Source organism: Papio anubis, chromosome 16 (assembly GCF_008728515.1).
Source record: "Papio anubis isolate 15944 chromosome 16, Panubis1.0, whole genome shotgun sequence".
Classification (NCBI taxonomy): Eukaryota; Metazoa; Chordata; class Mammalia; order Primates; family Cercopithecidae; genus Papio; species Papio anubis.
Window position 1 is genome coordinate 15,184,534 of NC_044991.1, and position 14,147 is coordinate 15,198,680.

At 56.4% G+C, this 14,147-nt stretch overlaps 1 protein-coding gene across 2 annotated transcripts; it reads right to left on the minus strand.

The window, feature by feature from the left end:
- Nucleotides 1-339: 339 nt before the first annotated feature.
- On the minus strand, nucleotides 340-13,876 carry RASD2 (RASD family member 2). 2 transcript variants are annotated; one of them, XM_031656355.1, is made up of 3 exons: nucleotides 12,870-13,876; nucleotides 7,035-7,314; nucleotides 340-2,785 (listed from the first exon to the last, which is right to left on the minus strand). In XM_031656355.1, the coding sequence occupies exons 2-3, from the start codon at nucleotides 7,303-7,305 to the stop codon at nucleotides 2,256-2,258; spliced, it is 801 nt and encodes a 266-aa protein (XP_031512215.1). In that variant the 5' UTR covers nucleotides 7,306-7,314; nucleotides 12,870-13,876; the 3' UTR covers nucleotides 340-2,255. The 2 variants fall into 2 exon arrangements, with proteins under 2 accessions (XP_031512215.1, XP_017800765.3); XM_017945276.3 differs by lacking the exon at nucleotides 12,870-13,876 and having other exon boundaries at nucleotides 7,035-8,266.
- Nucleotides 13,877-14,147: the final 271 nt, after the last annotated feature.

Consider the following 14,147-nt stretch of genomic DNA (forward strand, 5'->3'; position numbering starts at 1 on the left):
CCTGGAGGTGAAATTGCTGCTGTACAGGAACCATGAAGAACTAAGACACAGAGAACCTCCTGGAGCTAATGGTCCACAGGGGCCCCTCCTGTGTGGACACAGACGCCTCGGTACACAAACCTGGAGGACCCAGGAGGACCAAGCTGAAGGAGAGCATCACCTTCCATCTGGGGGTCTTATCCCCCTCCCCCGACACTTAAACTTGAAGGTGGACTCAGTGCTGACCCTCAGGGCCAGGGCACTCAGCAGGTGAATTTGGGCGGGAAAGGCCAGCTTTGGTCGGGGAGGGGGCACACCTCCTCTTGGAAACACGAAAAATACACATGGGCAAGGACACGGCTTTGTAACAAACTCACTTTTATTGATAGTGTACACGGAGATCCATGGCAGCGGGGCTGTGCCTGGGAGACAGCGGGCCACACACTGGTGCAGCCAAGGTGCCTGGTCTGCTCAGAGGGCTCAGGCGGGGGGTGGGGAAGAGGACAGAGGCGAGGTTGGAGCTGCTGCGTTCCGCACAGACGCAGGCAGGGGCCAAGGCTGAGATGCAGGTGCAGGTATGCAGAGCTGGGGCTGGAGCATGTGTACATCTGTGTGTACATCTGTGTGTACTTGTATATACATTGGCATGGGGTACACAATATCTACAGGGACCCTCACAGACTGATCTAGGGAGAGGGTTGAGGACAAGATGTCCCAAAGCCCTGAAGGCCCCAGGGGCCAAGCATCAAGAGAGGGGGCACATCGTGGTAGGTACCGAATGCCCAGCACTAGCTTGCTTCTGCCACCCACAGACTTGCTGTGTGACCTGGGGGAAGTTACTAACCCTCTCTGGACCTCAGAAAGACCCATTATATGATCACTAAGGTTCCTTAGGGCCCGAAAACTTCCATATGTTTAGAGAGATTAAAATACAAAATATACTTGTTAAGAGCTGATGACAAGGGCCTTTGGTTTATGGGTTCAAACCCACCATGCCTGAGTACATGGTTGGACCCAGCATAGCCCAATCCCGGGCACAAGGAGAAGACCTGCCCTGAGCTTTTCTGTTGGACCCCTCCCAGGCTCAGTTCTGGGTCCCAGCTGCTCCTCCCTGCCTCCCCACCGCTGTGTGTGCAGAAGGTGGTGGGGCAGCAGGGGCCAGGGCTGGGGACCCTCTTGGTTTCCTAGGACACAGTGAACCCAGCACCCAGTAGGTGCTTAATAAATGCTTGAGGAACGAGCACAGTAGAGGACAGCCTGGTTCTAGGTGGAGCTGTACCCTGAACTTGCTAGGGGACAGGGTTGTGGCTTGGGGCTCATCATGTCCCCTCCGAGTCTCAGTGGTATCCTCTGTGAAATGGGAGCATTAAAAAAAGCAGCCCTGGCCTGTCCACCCCACGCTTGTGCAATTGTCTGTAAACCGTGGAGTTCAATGGCGGAGGTCAATGTCTAGGTGCAGACAGGCCATGGAAACCCTGTTTGGGAATAGAGGAGGAAGGCATCCCCAGAGGAGGCCGTGGATCTGAACTGGGTGAGGGCCTGGCCAAGAAGGGAGTCACTAGGCTTTTACAGTACAATGATTTCCATTTCTACTGCTATACATGACATGAAAACAGCTGCAACCACAACAAAGCACAACTGTCGGGCGGAGGGACCTGGGAGAGGAGGCTGAGGAACGTGGTCTAGGGGTGGGCGTGGTCTAGGAGGTGTGGCCACGCCCCCTTCAAACACACAGCCGCCACTGGCTCAATGTCAGGGGCAGCTGGGGGCTAACTTGTGTGTGTGCTGGGGGTGGGAGGGGGTGCAGAGGCAGCTAACCCAGAGGGTAGGAGTTGCAGGGCTGGGAGAGAAGTTCTCCCAGCTGCCACCCAAACCAAGCTGGGTGTTATGCCAGGAGAGAGGAGACCTTTCTCATCTGGCCTTCCGTGTCCTTTGCATCCTGAGACTTGTCCCAGGAGGCTCCATATGACGCAGCAATCCTCACCCCTCTGGGATCAACATTCCTTCCAGCCCCAGGAGAGGAAGGTGTGAGGCTGCAGAGATGTGTCCTCCCACAGAGGAGCTGAAACCACCAAGGAGCTGTGGACAAGGGGACTCAGGAAAGCTGTGAGAAGGCAGACGGATGTGCGGAGGCCAGCGCCCGGGGGCCTCCAGTCTGTGCCTAAGGTCTGTGAACAAGACTGCTGCGGGGGCCTCGGTGGGGGGGATGCGCACAGCGGGCATCTGGGGCCACCTCCCTGAAGGCACTGGCCAAGCCCCGCCCCAGCATCCCTCGCTCACTGGATGGTGCACTTGTCCCTCTCGCGGGCCTGGCCTTCTCGAAGGACCTTGGCCTTGATGTACTTGAGGTCACTGTTGACGCTGGGGCGGCGGGCGAAGGGCGAGACCATGCCATAGGCGTCCATCTCCTTGACGCGGCGCATGCAGAAGGGCCTGGGGTGGAAGGCGTCACCGTACTGCACGGAGATCTTGCGATGCAGGGCGGGGCTCATCTCGTGCGGCAGCTTGGCCATGCTGAAGAGCACGTAGAACATCTCGTCCACGTTGGTGTTCTTCTTGGCCGACACCTCGAAGTAGGCGCAGTTCTCGTCGCCGGACACCAGCAGCTCGGCCTCGGTGGTGGGCACCTGGCGGCAAAGCTCGCCATGGTCGTTCTTGTTGCCACAGATGACCATGGGCAGCTCTGCCGCCTCCTTGGTCTTGTTCTTCAGGCAGGACTTGACCTCCAGGATCTGCTTCTGGAGGCGCTTGACCTCATCGAAGGACTCCCGGTTATCCAGGCTGAACACCAGGATGAAGACATCCCCTGCAGGGAGAGAGCCCAGGCAGTGAGTTCACCGGCCAGCTGTGACTCCTGCCCTCCTCTGGCCACAGAACACCAGTCCTAACAGCTGGGAGTCACAGGTGCCCTGAAGCAGTTATGCGGTGTAACTGACTTAACCTACGCAGCGACTCTTTGGGGTAGCTGCGATTATTCTCCCCGTTTTCCAGGGCAGGAAACTTAGGCTGAGGGGGTTGAAGCCTCTGTTCACAGTCGTATAGCTAACATGTGGACCACTTGGTTCAAATACAGTCAACTCACTTCACATTTCCTTGCAGGGCTGCAGAGGGGTGGGTGATTAGTGTGGACTGCGTTCAGATAATAAGAATCATTTCTATGAGCGCAGGTGGCCTGCCTGTTTTGCTCAATGCCTAGTTTGCATCTGGCCTCATCCACTTAGCTGCCAGCAGACTTGAGCAGATCACGAAACCTCTGTAACCTCAGTTTCTCTGTCTGTTTCATGCAGATGAAATATTACCTTGCAGGATAATTTTGAGAGTTATGCAAGATAATGAATGGACAGTGGTACATGCTCAGTGGCCTCAGGTGTCAGTAACGATGAGAATGAAGGCCTACTGGGGGCCAAGCACCGGGTATGTGCTCCAGGCCCATTGTTCTCTTGATTCCTCACTATGCCTCTGTCAAGGAGATTTTGTTACCTTTGCGTTACAGGTGAGCAAACTGAGGCTCAGAAAGGGCATGCAGCCTGTCCAAGATCACACAGCTTCCGTGTGGCTAGGCTGAGATTTCTACCTGATTCTGTCCTCACCTAGCTAGTGCCTGGCACCTGGTAGATGCTCTCTGCTTCTCAAATAAATCATGGGATGAAAAAGTGAGTGCTGGCCTCCAAGGCCCACACTGCCTCCAGGATAACTCACCACATCACTCAAGGCAAGGTTGTGAATCTGAAACAGGGGCTGCTGTGGAGACGGTGGGGCGGTGAGGAGGCTGTCTGGACTGGTGCCTCCATCCCGATTTCCAGCTCTTAACAAGCACCTTCCTCACTTTTGCTTAAACTCCTTTTTTTCTTTCTTTTTTTTTTTTCGCTCTTGTTGCCCAGGCTGGAGTGCAATGGCGTGATCTCAGCTCACTGCAACCTCCGCCTCCTGGGTTCAAGCGATTCTCCTGCCTCAGCCTCCTGAGTAACTGGGATTACAGGCGCCCTGTAATTTTGAGACCACACCTGGCTAATTTTTTGTATTTTTAGTAGAGACAGGGTTTCACTGTGTTAGCCAGGCTGGTCTCGAATTCCTGACCTCAAGAGATCTACCCACCTCGGCCTCCCAACGTGCTGGAATTACAGGCGTGAGCCACTGCATCCAACCACTTTTGCTCAAACTCTTGATAGCCTTGTGGTGTGACAAGATCCCTGTCTCACAGATGAGGAAACTGAGGCCCAGAGGAATCAGCAACTGGCCCAAGTTCTCGAGAAGAGAAAGCAAGCAGCTCCAGCTTCTGGCAGAACGGCTGCCACCTTCCTCTGCACCCCCAGAGCACATCATTTGCTCCCACTTCATGGCACATGGCACATTCAGAATGGTGTCCAGGCCAAGGGTGTGCTCCAAACAGTGAGCTCAGGCACAGAGGAGGGTTCCATCACCCACTCATCCTGGTCTCCCCAGGGCCTGGCACACAGTGTTCACCGAGGCAGGCTGAAGGGATGGGAGGTGATGGAAGAAACTGCAGTGTGGGCTCTTCTGAAAGGCACTTGCAAGGCAGCGTCAGCTTGGCAACTCTTCCTTCTTGGGCTGCCAAACCCCATCCCATTAGGCTAATCCGGGGCCCCTGAGGACTCGTGGCCTTGACATATTCAAATGCGAGACTGCGATGCCAAGCATCAGAGATGCCTGTCTGGCAGCTGGAAGAAGAGCTGATGGTGGAATTAATGGCTTTCAGAATTTCCTGAGCAGCAGGAAAATGAGGTTGAAAAAATGAGGTTCCACCAGGTTGGAAAATGAGGCACGGGTTGGTGTGTGAAAAAAACAAGCATCAGACAGATGTACTCAGAATGATATGCGCTGTAAAAAAGAGACAGACAAAAATACTCTCCATTGTGGGAATACAAATACGAATGCCAATGTAGTCACGGAGGCCCGGAAGGCTCCATGCCAGACTGCCAGGGTGGCCACCTCCGGGGCAGGGGCAGGAGCGTGGGATTGGGGACACGGGTCAAAGGGGCATTAGCTTTATCTGTAGCGTTTGCAGGAGGGTGTGTTTGTGTATTACTTGTGTCACTGAAAATTCGTGCTGAAAATATGCACATGCTTCCTCTCTAAATCTCCCCTCTCTTTCCCTCTGTCATTAGCCTTATTCATAGCAGTGGGTACCCAGTCCCCTCCCCGAGGCTGAGAGGGCTGACACCAATGCAATACCCGTCACTGCTGGAAGCTCCTGCTACAAGCCTTCTTGCAGTCCTCACAGCCTCCCTGCAGGGTATAAGCCCACTGTGTGGCTGGGGAGGCTGACTCAGACGGGATGCATATGCCTCTGTTCACACATTTAAGCCAAGAGGCCCAGAGAGGATTCGAACACAAGTCGACCCAGGGCTCTCCTATCTACATGCCCCTTCTCCAAAACTGGGGGTGGAGCGGGGAGCTTGACTGCTGTCTGGGTCAGATGCTCTGAAAAGCCAGCCTGGAAGAGAAAGCACTCAATGAAGGGCCACCCAGCAGCCTCAGTCTTGGCCTGGAGGCAGTGGCAGGGCTGGGCATAGCATGGGTTTCTCCATATAGAAGTATCTCAGTTGAAGGGTTATCTTAATGATGCCTAGAGAGTTGCCTGCTCACTCCTTCCCTTATCCCTGCTCAGCAACTTGAGGGGAGTGACTTGGGAAATGATCGTGTAGCTGGGAGTAGACCCACTACAAATGCTGACTCAACAGAAGACTCAGGGATTTATTGTGCACTTACTATCTGCTCACCAAGCGCCTTATGTATATTAATTCATTTAATTCTCACAGTGCCTTTAGGATGAGTGTTGATGCGATGCAACTTTACATGAGAATGCTGAGACACAAAGAGATAAAATCCCTTGCCTCGAGGTACAAAGCCGGGAAGCAGCAGAACCAGGACTCAGACCCAGGTGCTGGGTCCCGGGCTTGTCCTCTTAGTTACCATGCTAATGCAGTGTAAACGAGTGCACAGCCCCTCAGCTCCACTCACCCTTTCTTCCCCCTCACCCCTGCCCCCAACAACCTCCCTGTCCCTCCTCACCCCTCCCAGCAGGGCTGAGAGGCTGCGGTGTGGCTTTGTCTGAAAGCACAAGAGCAGACTCCCTTTTCGAGCTGTGCTGCCATTGGAGTGAGTTACTTAACCTCTCTGGGCTTCAGTTTCCTCACTTGTAAAAAGGGAACGAATAACTATTTGTGAGGGCTAAATAACTACATGCCGGACAAGGGGGCTCACGCCTGTAATCCCAGTACTTTGGGAGGCTGAGGTGGGCAGATCACGAGGTCGGGAGATCAAGACCATCCTGTCTAACATGGTGAAACCCCATCTCTACTAAAAAGACAAAAAATTAGCCAGGCGTGGTGGCACGTGCCTGTAGTCCCAGCTACTTGAGGGGCTGAGGCAGGAGAATCGCTTGAACCCAGGAGGTGGAGGTTGAAGTGAGCTAAGATCGCACCACTGTACTCCAGCCTGGGTGACAGAGTGAGACTCCGTCTCAAAAAAAAATAAAATAAAATACACCACATGCCAAGCTCTAAGAACAGGGTCAGGCCCATAGCTTCTGATAAGTGTCAGCTACTGCCATCACCGTCACTATTACTATGACCAAGCCCCCTTCCCTTTGGTGACCACTGCCAGGATCCTGCCCTTACCTCTCTAGGAGGTGGCAAAGGCCTGGGGTGTGGGAGACCTGAGCCCCGTGGACTGACTGTGGGCCCCGGAGCTCTGGTGCGTCATCTCCTAGAGGAGGAAAGCAGCAGCCAGGGCATCATTCTGTTCGCTAGAAAGGAATATCCCTGGGGCACGCTGGTATCAGCTCCTGATCTGGAAGGCGGCCCCGACAGCCATGAGTAATCGATCCGGAGTCTAACAGAATGGAATTGGGGCGCCCAGACTCCATCACTAGTTCTAGCAAGTGGCAAAACCTCTCTGAGCCTCACTGTGCAGGGATGACGCCTGTCTCAGATGATGGCTATGCAAGTACTATGCAAACTGCCAAGTGCCCAGCACACTCCACACCCATGCCCCGGCCCTGCCACCCCAGCCCAAGCACCGGTGGGCCTCACCTGTGAGGATGGAGAGTCTGCGCATGGCGGGGAAGGGGTGGTTGCCGGAGGTATCCAGGATGTCCAGCTGGTACATGTCGCCACGGATGTTGTACACCTTGCGGTGGAAGTCCTCGATGGTGGGTGTGTACTGGTCCTCGAAGCGCCCATTGAGAAAGCGAGACACAATGGAGCTCTTGCCCACGCGAGAGGCGCCCAGCACCACCATACGGTATGAGTTCTTGGCGGGCACACTGAGCGTGCAGTTCCCGCTGGACAAAGTCTTCATCATGGCTCGGGGCTGTGACAAAGCGAGAGAAGCAGACATCAGGGGACCCTCGACCTGGCCCTGCCACCTCTTGTTAGAGGCCTTGGCCTCCTCTCTAGGGCCTCTGTCTAGGTCAATGGGAACCTCAGACGAGGTTCTAAGGGGCCTTGGAGTTGTACCCTCTCATTCATTCATGCCCTCTCCTTTACTCCTTCCTTCATCCACTCACTCACTTACCGTCCGTTCATTCATCCTTTTGTTTATGCAAGCCCCGGACTCCTGGGATTTGAATCCTTGCCTTGCCTCTAGCTACTGACCTTGGGCAAGTAGCTTAACCTCTCTAGAAGTCACTTTTCTCATCTACAAAATGAGCCCAAGTCATAGAGTTGTTGCAAAAGGCTCAGCACGTGGTGAAATCTCAAAAATGGTATCTATCGTGAGAATCCGTTCTTTCCCTGGTTCATCCATCTGGCTTTCCAGGAGCCTGTGAGTCTAGGATAAGACACGGGGAAGGCACTAGCATGCATTTCTTAAGCCTGAGGCAGGAAGCAGTTCTGTGGTCATTCAGCCCTCCTGGGAAGAAGGGAAGGCTAGGTCCACACCACATGCTCCAAGCTGGATGCCTGGGGTTGCTCCTGCAGCCACCCACCTTTAGACCTGTGCTCTGCATCTGGCGGGCTCCCTCCGCTCCATGGCCTCCCGGATATTTTTGCCTCCCAGGCCCTAGGTGTTTACTTGCCTCCAGGAGACCCGGAGGCCCGCAGTAGAGGATGTGGAATGGGAAATAACTCATGGCTGGCTCAAGTTTCCCGCCCAACTCCAAAGGTTAATGGCTCTGGGGCAAACCCAGAGCTTTCTATGGGAGCCTCTTGACCTCATGAAAGAGGCCGACATGGATCCAAGCTCTTGTATAAGCAAACCCACAGGCTCCACCAGGCTTATCCCAAAGGCTCTTTACAGCCCAGCCCTCCTTCCTTTCCTACCTCAGTGCCCACCAGAATCCCCACCCCAGAACCCCTGACCCCAGTCACCCTAGTTAGTTTGAGCTCTGCTGAGATCGGCCTCCACTCCTTTGCTCATGCCACCCCTCTGCAGAACACCCTCCTCCCCTTAAGTTTCAGGATCTGGCTCAAGTGCCACCTGCTCTCTGAAGGCCTCTCTGATGTCCCCACCCTAGCAGGAATCCCTCCTCTCTCCAGAGGAGAGCTTTCCAGCTCCTGAACTGCAGATGGGCACAGGCCTGCTGAAATGTCAGTCCCCTCGGTCCTCCGCAGGCTGCCACAGGTTGTGCAGGTTGGCCACTGCACATGGGACATGGCTGGGTGGGCAAGTGGGGGCTGCATCCCAGAGGTGGGGGCTGCATCTCAGAGGTGGGGGCTGCATCCCAGAGGAAGGGGCATCTTGTGTAGAGGAAGACACATTGTTTTTAAATTCACACAAAAAGCTGTATGTGCCCATACTTGGTCCCCACCCCAGGATGCCCCAAGTCGGTTTCCTTGAGTGCCTCCTCCATTAACCCAAGGTGCTTTCCAACACCATCGCTTCCTGGCTATCATGATGCTAAGGTCTGAGATGGCCACTCGAGGTGGAGAGGTTGCCTGCATGTGAGTCCCTGGCACACATCTGGATCTGCTCACCCTGTCCAACTACCAGCCTCTGTGCAGGAAACCGCCTCTCAAAAATACCTTTGTTATAAGTCCTGATTGGTGGTATTTGCCAATTTCCATGGCGTAAATGCTCCCACCACGGTCAATTCTAAGCTACCAATGTGACTTCGATGAATGAATCACAAAGGGACGCACACAATAAGCCAGCTCAGCACACGGCGGACCCCAGGCCTGGAGCCACAAGGACGGCAACTGCTGCCACTTGAGCCCATGCAGTGTGCCAAGCCCCGCACTAAGTATAGAAATAATCATAGCTGGCATTTATTTTGCAGCTAAAATGTGCCAGAGTGTTCTAAGTGCTGCACACATGTTAACCTATTTCTCCCTTCAGTAACCCCAGAAAACAGGTGGTGTTATTCTCCAATTTACAGATGAGGCAACTGAGGCACAGAGAGGTTAAATTACTTGCTTACAGTTGCACAGCCAGTAACCAGCAGAGAAGAGGTTTGATCCCCGGTGGTCTGCTCCGAGCTCAGAAGGCTCTGTGACTAGCCTACTTGGTTAATAAGGGAGCCTGGGCAGTAGTTCAAGCCTAAGACCCCCACGTCCCCCACCCAGCTCCCGCCTACAGCTGTCTTTGAATTTATCCCACAAAACTGCCATGCCATGTACACAGCAGGGGCTCAATAAACGGTCTGTGCATTCATCAAATGGTAAATGGCTCTGTCTTTGGGTTTGCCTGAAGCCCCCCTCTGGGACCTTCTTTCCTCAGCCTCAACCACCTGACTGGCCCAGGGGCCGTGCTAAGGAGGGCCCTCCCCTAGGGCAGCCCTGATGAGGTGCCCAGGGCATACGTGTGGGAGGCAGGAAGTGAGAGAGAGGAGGGTGGAGAGAGGGCTGCCAGACCACAGCAGGGGAGCCCTTCTCAGTCTCTGCTAGGCTGTCTCAGCCAGCCTGGGCCTTCAGCAGAGAATGGGGGGGAAAGAAGCCCTACCCCATGACAGCCCCCTCCCCAAGGCCCTCTGCAGACAGCTTGACTCTGCTGGTGGTCACTTCTGTCTAGACAGGACGGGAAAGGGGCCAGAAGCTCCCAGGGATAGTATGTGTCTCCATCACTGCCCTGCCCAGCCTCCAGCCCAGAGCTTGGTACAGACGAGCTGATAGCAATGACTTAATGAGCTTCAGGGAGTCAGAGAGAGGAGGCAGGAGTCAAAGAGGCAGAGAATCAGAGAGAGGAGGCAGGGAGTCAAAGAGAGGAGGCAGGGAGTCAGAGAGAGGAGGCAGGGAGTCAGAGAAAGGAGGCAAGGAGTCAAAGAGAGGAGGCAGAGGGTCAAAGAGGCAGGGAATCAGAGAGAGGAGGCAGGGAGTCAAAGAGAGGAGGCAGAGGGTCAAATAGGCAGGGAATCAGAAAGAGGAGGCAGGGAGTCAGAGAGAGGAGGCAGGGAGACAGAGAGGGGAGGCAGGGAGTCAGAGAGGGGAAGCAGGGAGACAGAGAGGGGAGGCAGGGAGTCAGACAGAGGAGGCAGAGAGTCAGAAAGAGGAGGCAGTGAGACAGAGAGGGGAAGCAGGGAGTCAGACAGAGAAGGGAGGGAGACAGAGAGAGGAGGCAGGGAGTCAGAAAGAGGAGGCCGGGTGTCAGAGAGGAGGCCGGGTGTCAGAGAGGAGGCAAAGGGTCAGAGAGAGGAGGCAAGGTGACAGATAGAGGAAGCAAGGAGTCCGAAATAAGAGACAGGGAATCAGGGAGGGCAAAAAAGGAGAAAAAAAATCCTCTGTGGTTTTTTTCTCTGAGAGAAGACTGATTCTTCACATGGCCTGAGCCACGTGGGGCTGTGTGAGACATCTGGACACCTGGACGCCAGGTGACAGTGCCTCTGTGGGCTCTGCCTCCTGCCTCCACATCTTTCTTCCCTCTCCTCCCCCAGAGGTGGCACCTTGGGCACCCTTGTGGGCACGTCTCTCCTCTGCAGCCTGTTCTCCCTTCTCCATCCTCAGCCAGGCTGACCTCACACAGCAAGGAGCAGACAAGGATGAGTTCGAAGGGCCCTTTGGGAATTTGGAGTCCAATATCAATGACTGAATGGATTTCAGGAAGTCAGAGAGAGGAGGCAGGGAATCAGAGAGGGGAAGTAGGGAATCAGAGAGATGAGGCACTGAGAGGCAGGAAATTCAACAGAGACCCCCTAACAACACAGGTATTCGAATGCACATACTGTGACTACTGACCCCGCCACAGGGCCATTCTGAGGACAGGTGGAAGCCAGAAAGTTCCCAGAGCAGAGATGAGGGGGCGCCATCCTGGGGGCACAGTAATCACAGCCAGGAAGGCATCCATCAGCCCACTTAACTGATGGGGACATTGACGCTCAGAGAGGTTAAGTCATTTGCCCCACTTGACACAGCAGATGACTAGCTGGGCTGGGATCAGAACCAGGTTGTTTGGCTCCAAAGTCTGGGCTCTTAACTCTATGAAAACCCACTCCTGGCCAAAACTGGTCTTTTCCAAAACACTGTCTATCTCAGTGAAGCCTCAGCTGGCGTCATGCTGGGGGATGACCCCTGAGACATATTATATTCTCACTCCTTCTCTCCCTGTAGGCAGCAGAGCGGAAAGGGGGCAGGCACCTCCCAGGATTCTCCCCCAACCCTGCCAGCCACCTCCGAGCAAGTGCACCTGTGGATTCAACACTTCTTCTCCCTTAAGCCTGTCCCCCAGGGCCTGCCTGGAAGATGAAAGAGTCACACAGGCACAGGCAGCGGGACAAGAGTCTGGACGTGTTCTCCCGGTGTATGCCCCAGAGCCTGTTTCACTGCACTGCCCCTCCTCCACCCCCCATGCCTCCTCCATCAGCACACACTCAGCCTCTCTGGACACGCACATTGCCGTCACTGGCCTCCAGCTGCCGCTCTGAGAGTCCAGGGGCTTGGCAAAGCCAACCCCACCACCCTTGGCAGCTCAGGTGGTAGAAGGTAGGCGGGCATCCGCTTCCGGCAGGCCAGCTCTGCCTCTCACCAGCCCGGCAGCCCTGGGCAAATGACTTGGCTCCCTGGGGCTCAGGTTATTCCTCTGTTAATGGTAAGAAACAAACTCCCTGTGTGGCCCTGGGCTTCCAATAAGTCTGGAGGCTGACCCAGCTCCTGAGCCACAGCAAACCTGAACACATGCTGGGTTCTCTTCTTCGTGGCACTTTATCTTGGCAGCCGTGGGGCTGCCCAGTGAGGCTGGACTGGAATGCAAGCGCAGGTCTTGCAGGGAACCCATCTTGTCTCTGACACCACGGGAGGCCTGAGTCACCAGCTCCTGACCTGGCTGCTCCCTCCCAGCCTGGCTTCCCACCTTCCATGAGGTCTTGGACAATGTCCCCTGTCATCCTCCCAGTGCTGGGGACAAGGGGAGGGGAGGGCCCAGAGAGGCCTCCAGAGCTGCCTTCTGGGCCCTCCAAGACAGCTAAGTTACAGGAAACCCCTCCTGGGAAGGGGATCATTCAGGAAACTCACTCAGCACCAACCCAGAAAAAGCTCAAGAACTCTGGATAAGGAGTCTTCTTAATCTTCCTTCCCCACCTCCAGGTATGCAGGCTGCAGCCAGCTCCAGAAGGGGGACAGGAGTGTTTAGGGAAGTTGACTCGTCTTCCCTGAGCCCCAGTTTCCTCCTATTTAAATGGTCTATTACTCTAGCTCTTTAAATGGAAAGCCTCTAGCACCAAAACTAGAACATAGTAGAAGCTCAATAAATCTTTCTTTCCTGGGATAAGTAAAGGGTATAGCACCCAGTTTGACACATATAGTAGGTGCTCAACGAATTTAATTTTCTCCAGGTATGTAAAGTTGCCAGACGATCCCGGCACATAGTAGGTGCTCAATCAATTTCACTTTCTCTGGTCATCTAAGGAATCACTGAGCTTTCCTCCTCCAAGCCTCTACCCTTTCTTCCCGGCTGCTCCACTTGCCCCAGATCCCCAGCTCTACTGGGGTGTCTCCTACCTGGGAATGGCGGGCCCGGCCTCTGGCACGGCTGGGAGAGCTGCCTGGAAGCGCCGAGAGCTGCGGGGAGCCGCCTGCTGCTCCAGCCGCGGAGCCTCTCAGACTCTGTGGTGACTCCCGGGTCACTGCGCGGGGATCCTCCTCTGCGCGGCTCGGGACGCCGGGCTGGGCGCGGCCGGGCGAGGAGGCGCAAGGGGCAGGTGCCCCATGGGTGGGCTCCGAGGGCTCGGCGGGGCCCGGGCAGGGGGCGGGCTCCGGCTCGCCGCCGCCGGCCCTGCCCTGCCCCGAGCCGGGAGCCTCCTGCTGAGCCAGGTGCCCGGAGGCTTGGGGACGTCCGATCCGGGGGTCCCCGCCTGCGGCTCTGGGGTTGGGGGCGGAGAGGTAGGGAGGACTCCGGTGATGAAGGAGCAGCCTCTAGAGACTCGGGGAGGGGGATCCTTTGGAGGTGACTGTGGGTGCGTGTCCCGGGTGGGCGAAACCTCCTGGTCGCCTATGCCACCTTCTCCGCCTGCTCCAAAGGAGGTCGCTCGGATCGGGGGTGTCGGGCTGCGGGGCTCGGCCGCGGCCTCCTCCTCTGCCCGCGGCTGTGCAGCTCTCCCCGCGCCGGAGCGACGGCTTCTTTCTCCCCGCGCGGCGACGCCAGCAGCTGAAGGAGGAGCAGGGCGCTCTGCTCTGCTCTGCGCGCATGTGGGAGGGGGCCTTGAACGCCGCCCCAAGGTTTCGCAGCTCCAAGTTAGCACCAACCCAGCTCCTCCTCCTCCTTCACCTCCTCCTGTCCCCAGATGAGGAGAACTTTGTGTGTGGCCCTGGGTTCTCCCTCCTTCCCCCTCTCGCAGGCAGATGCCCCACTGTCACCCGCAGGGTGAAGAGGTCGCTGATCCCTCCGAGAGGTGGCAGAACCTCAGGCTCCTGATGGTGGTACCAGCGGCGCCCTCCCGCGCCCCTGCAAGCGTCGCCCACCTGCTCCTTCGGCCCCCAGCGAGCAGCGCCTCCCGCAGCCCAGCGCCAGCGTCTGCCCTCCAGAGCCGGCTCGCCCCGCCCCACCCCGGTGCCCCGCCCCGCCCCGGCGCCCGGCCAATGGGAGGCGGGTCCCGCGGCCCGGCCCCGCCCACCCCGTTCGCAGCCTCAGGGGCGCCGCAGTCTGCGGTTCCGCGTGTCCCGGCGCGTGGGGCCGGGGCAGCTGGGCGCGCGCACCTTGCCCAGAAGCCGGCACGGGCCTCGGAGGCTGACGTCTGCGCACGCGCTCACACGCACGCCCTGCCCGGCCGCAGGTGACCC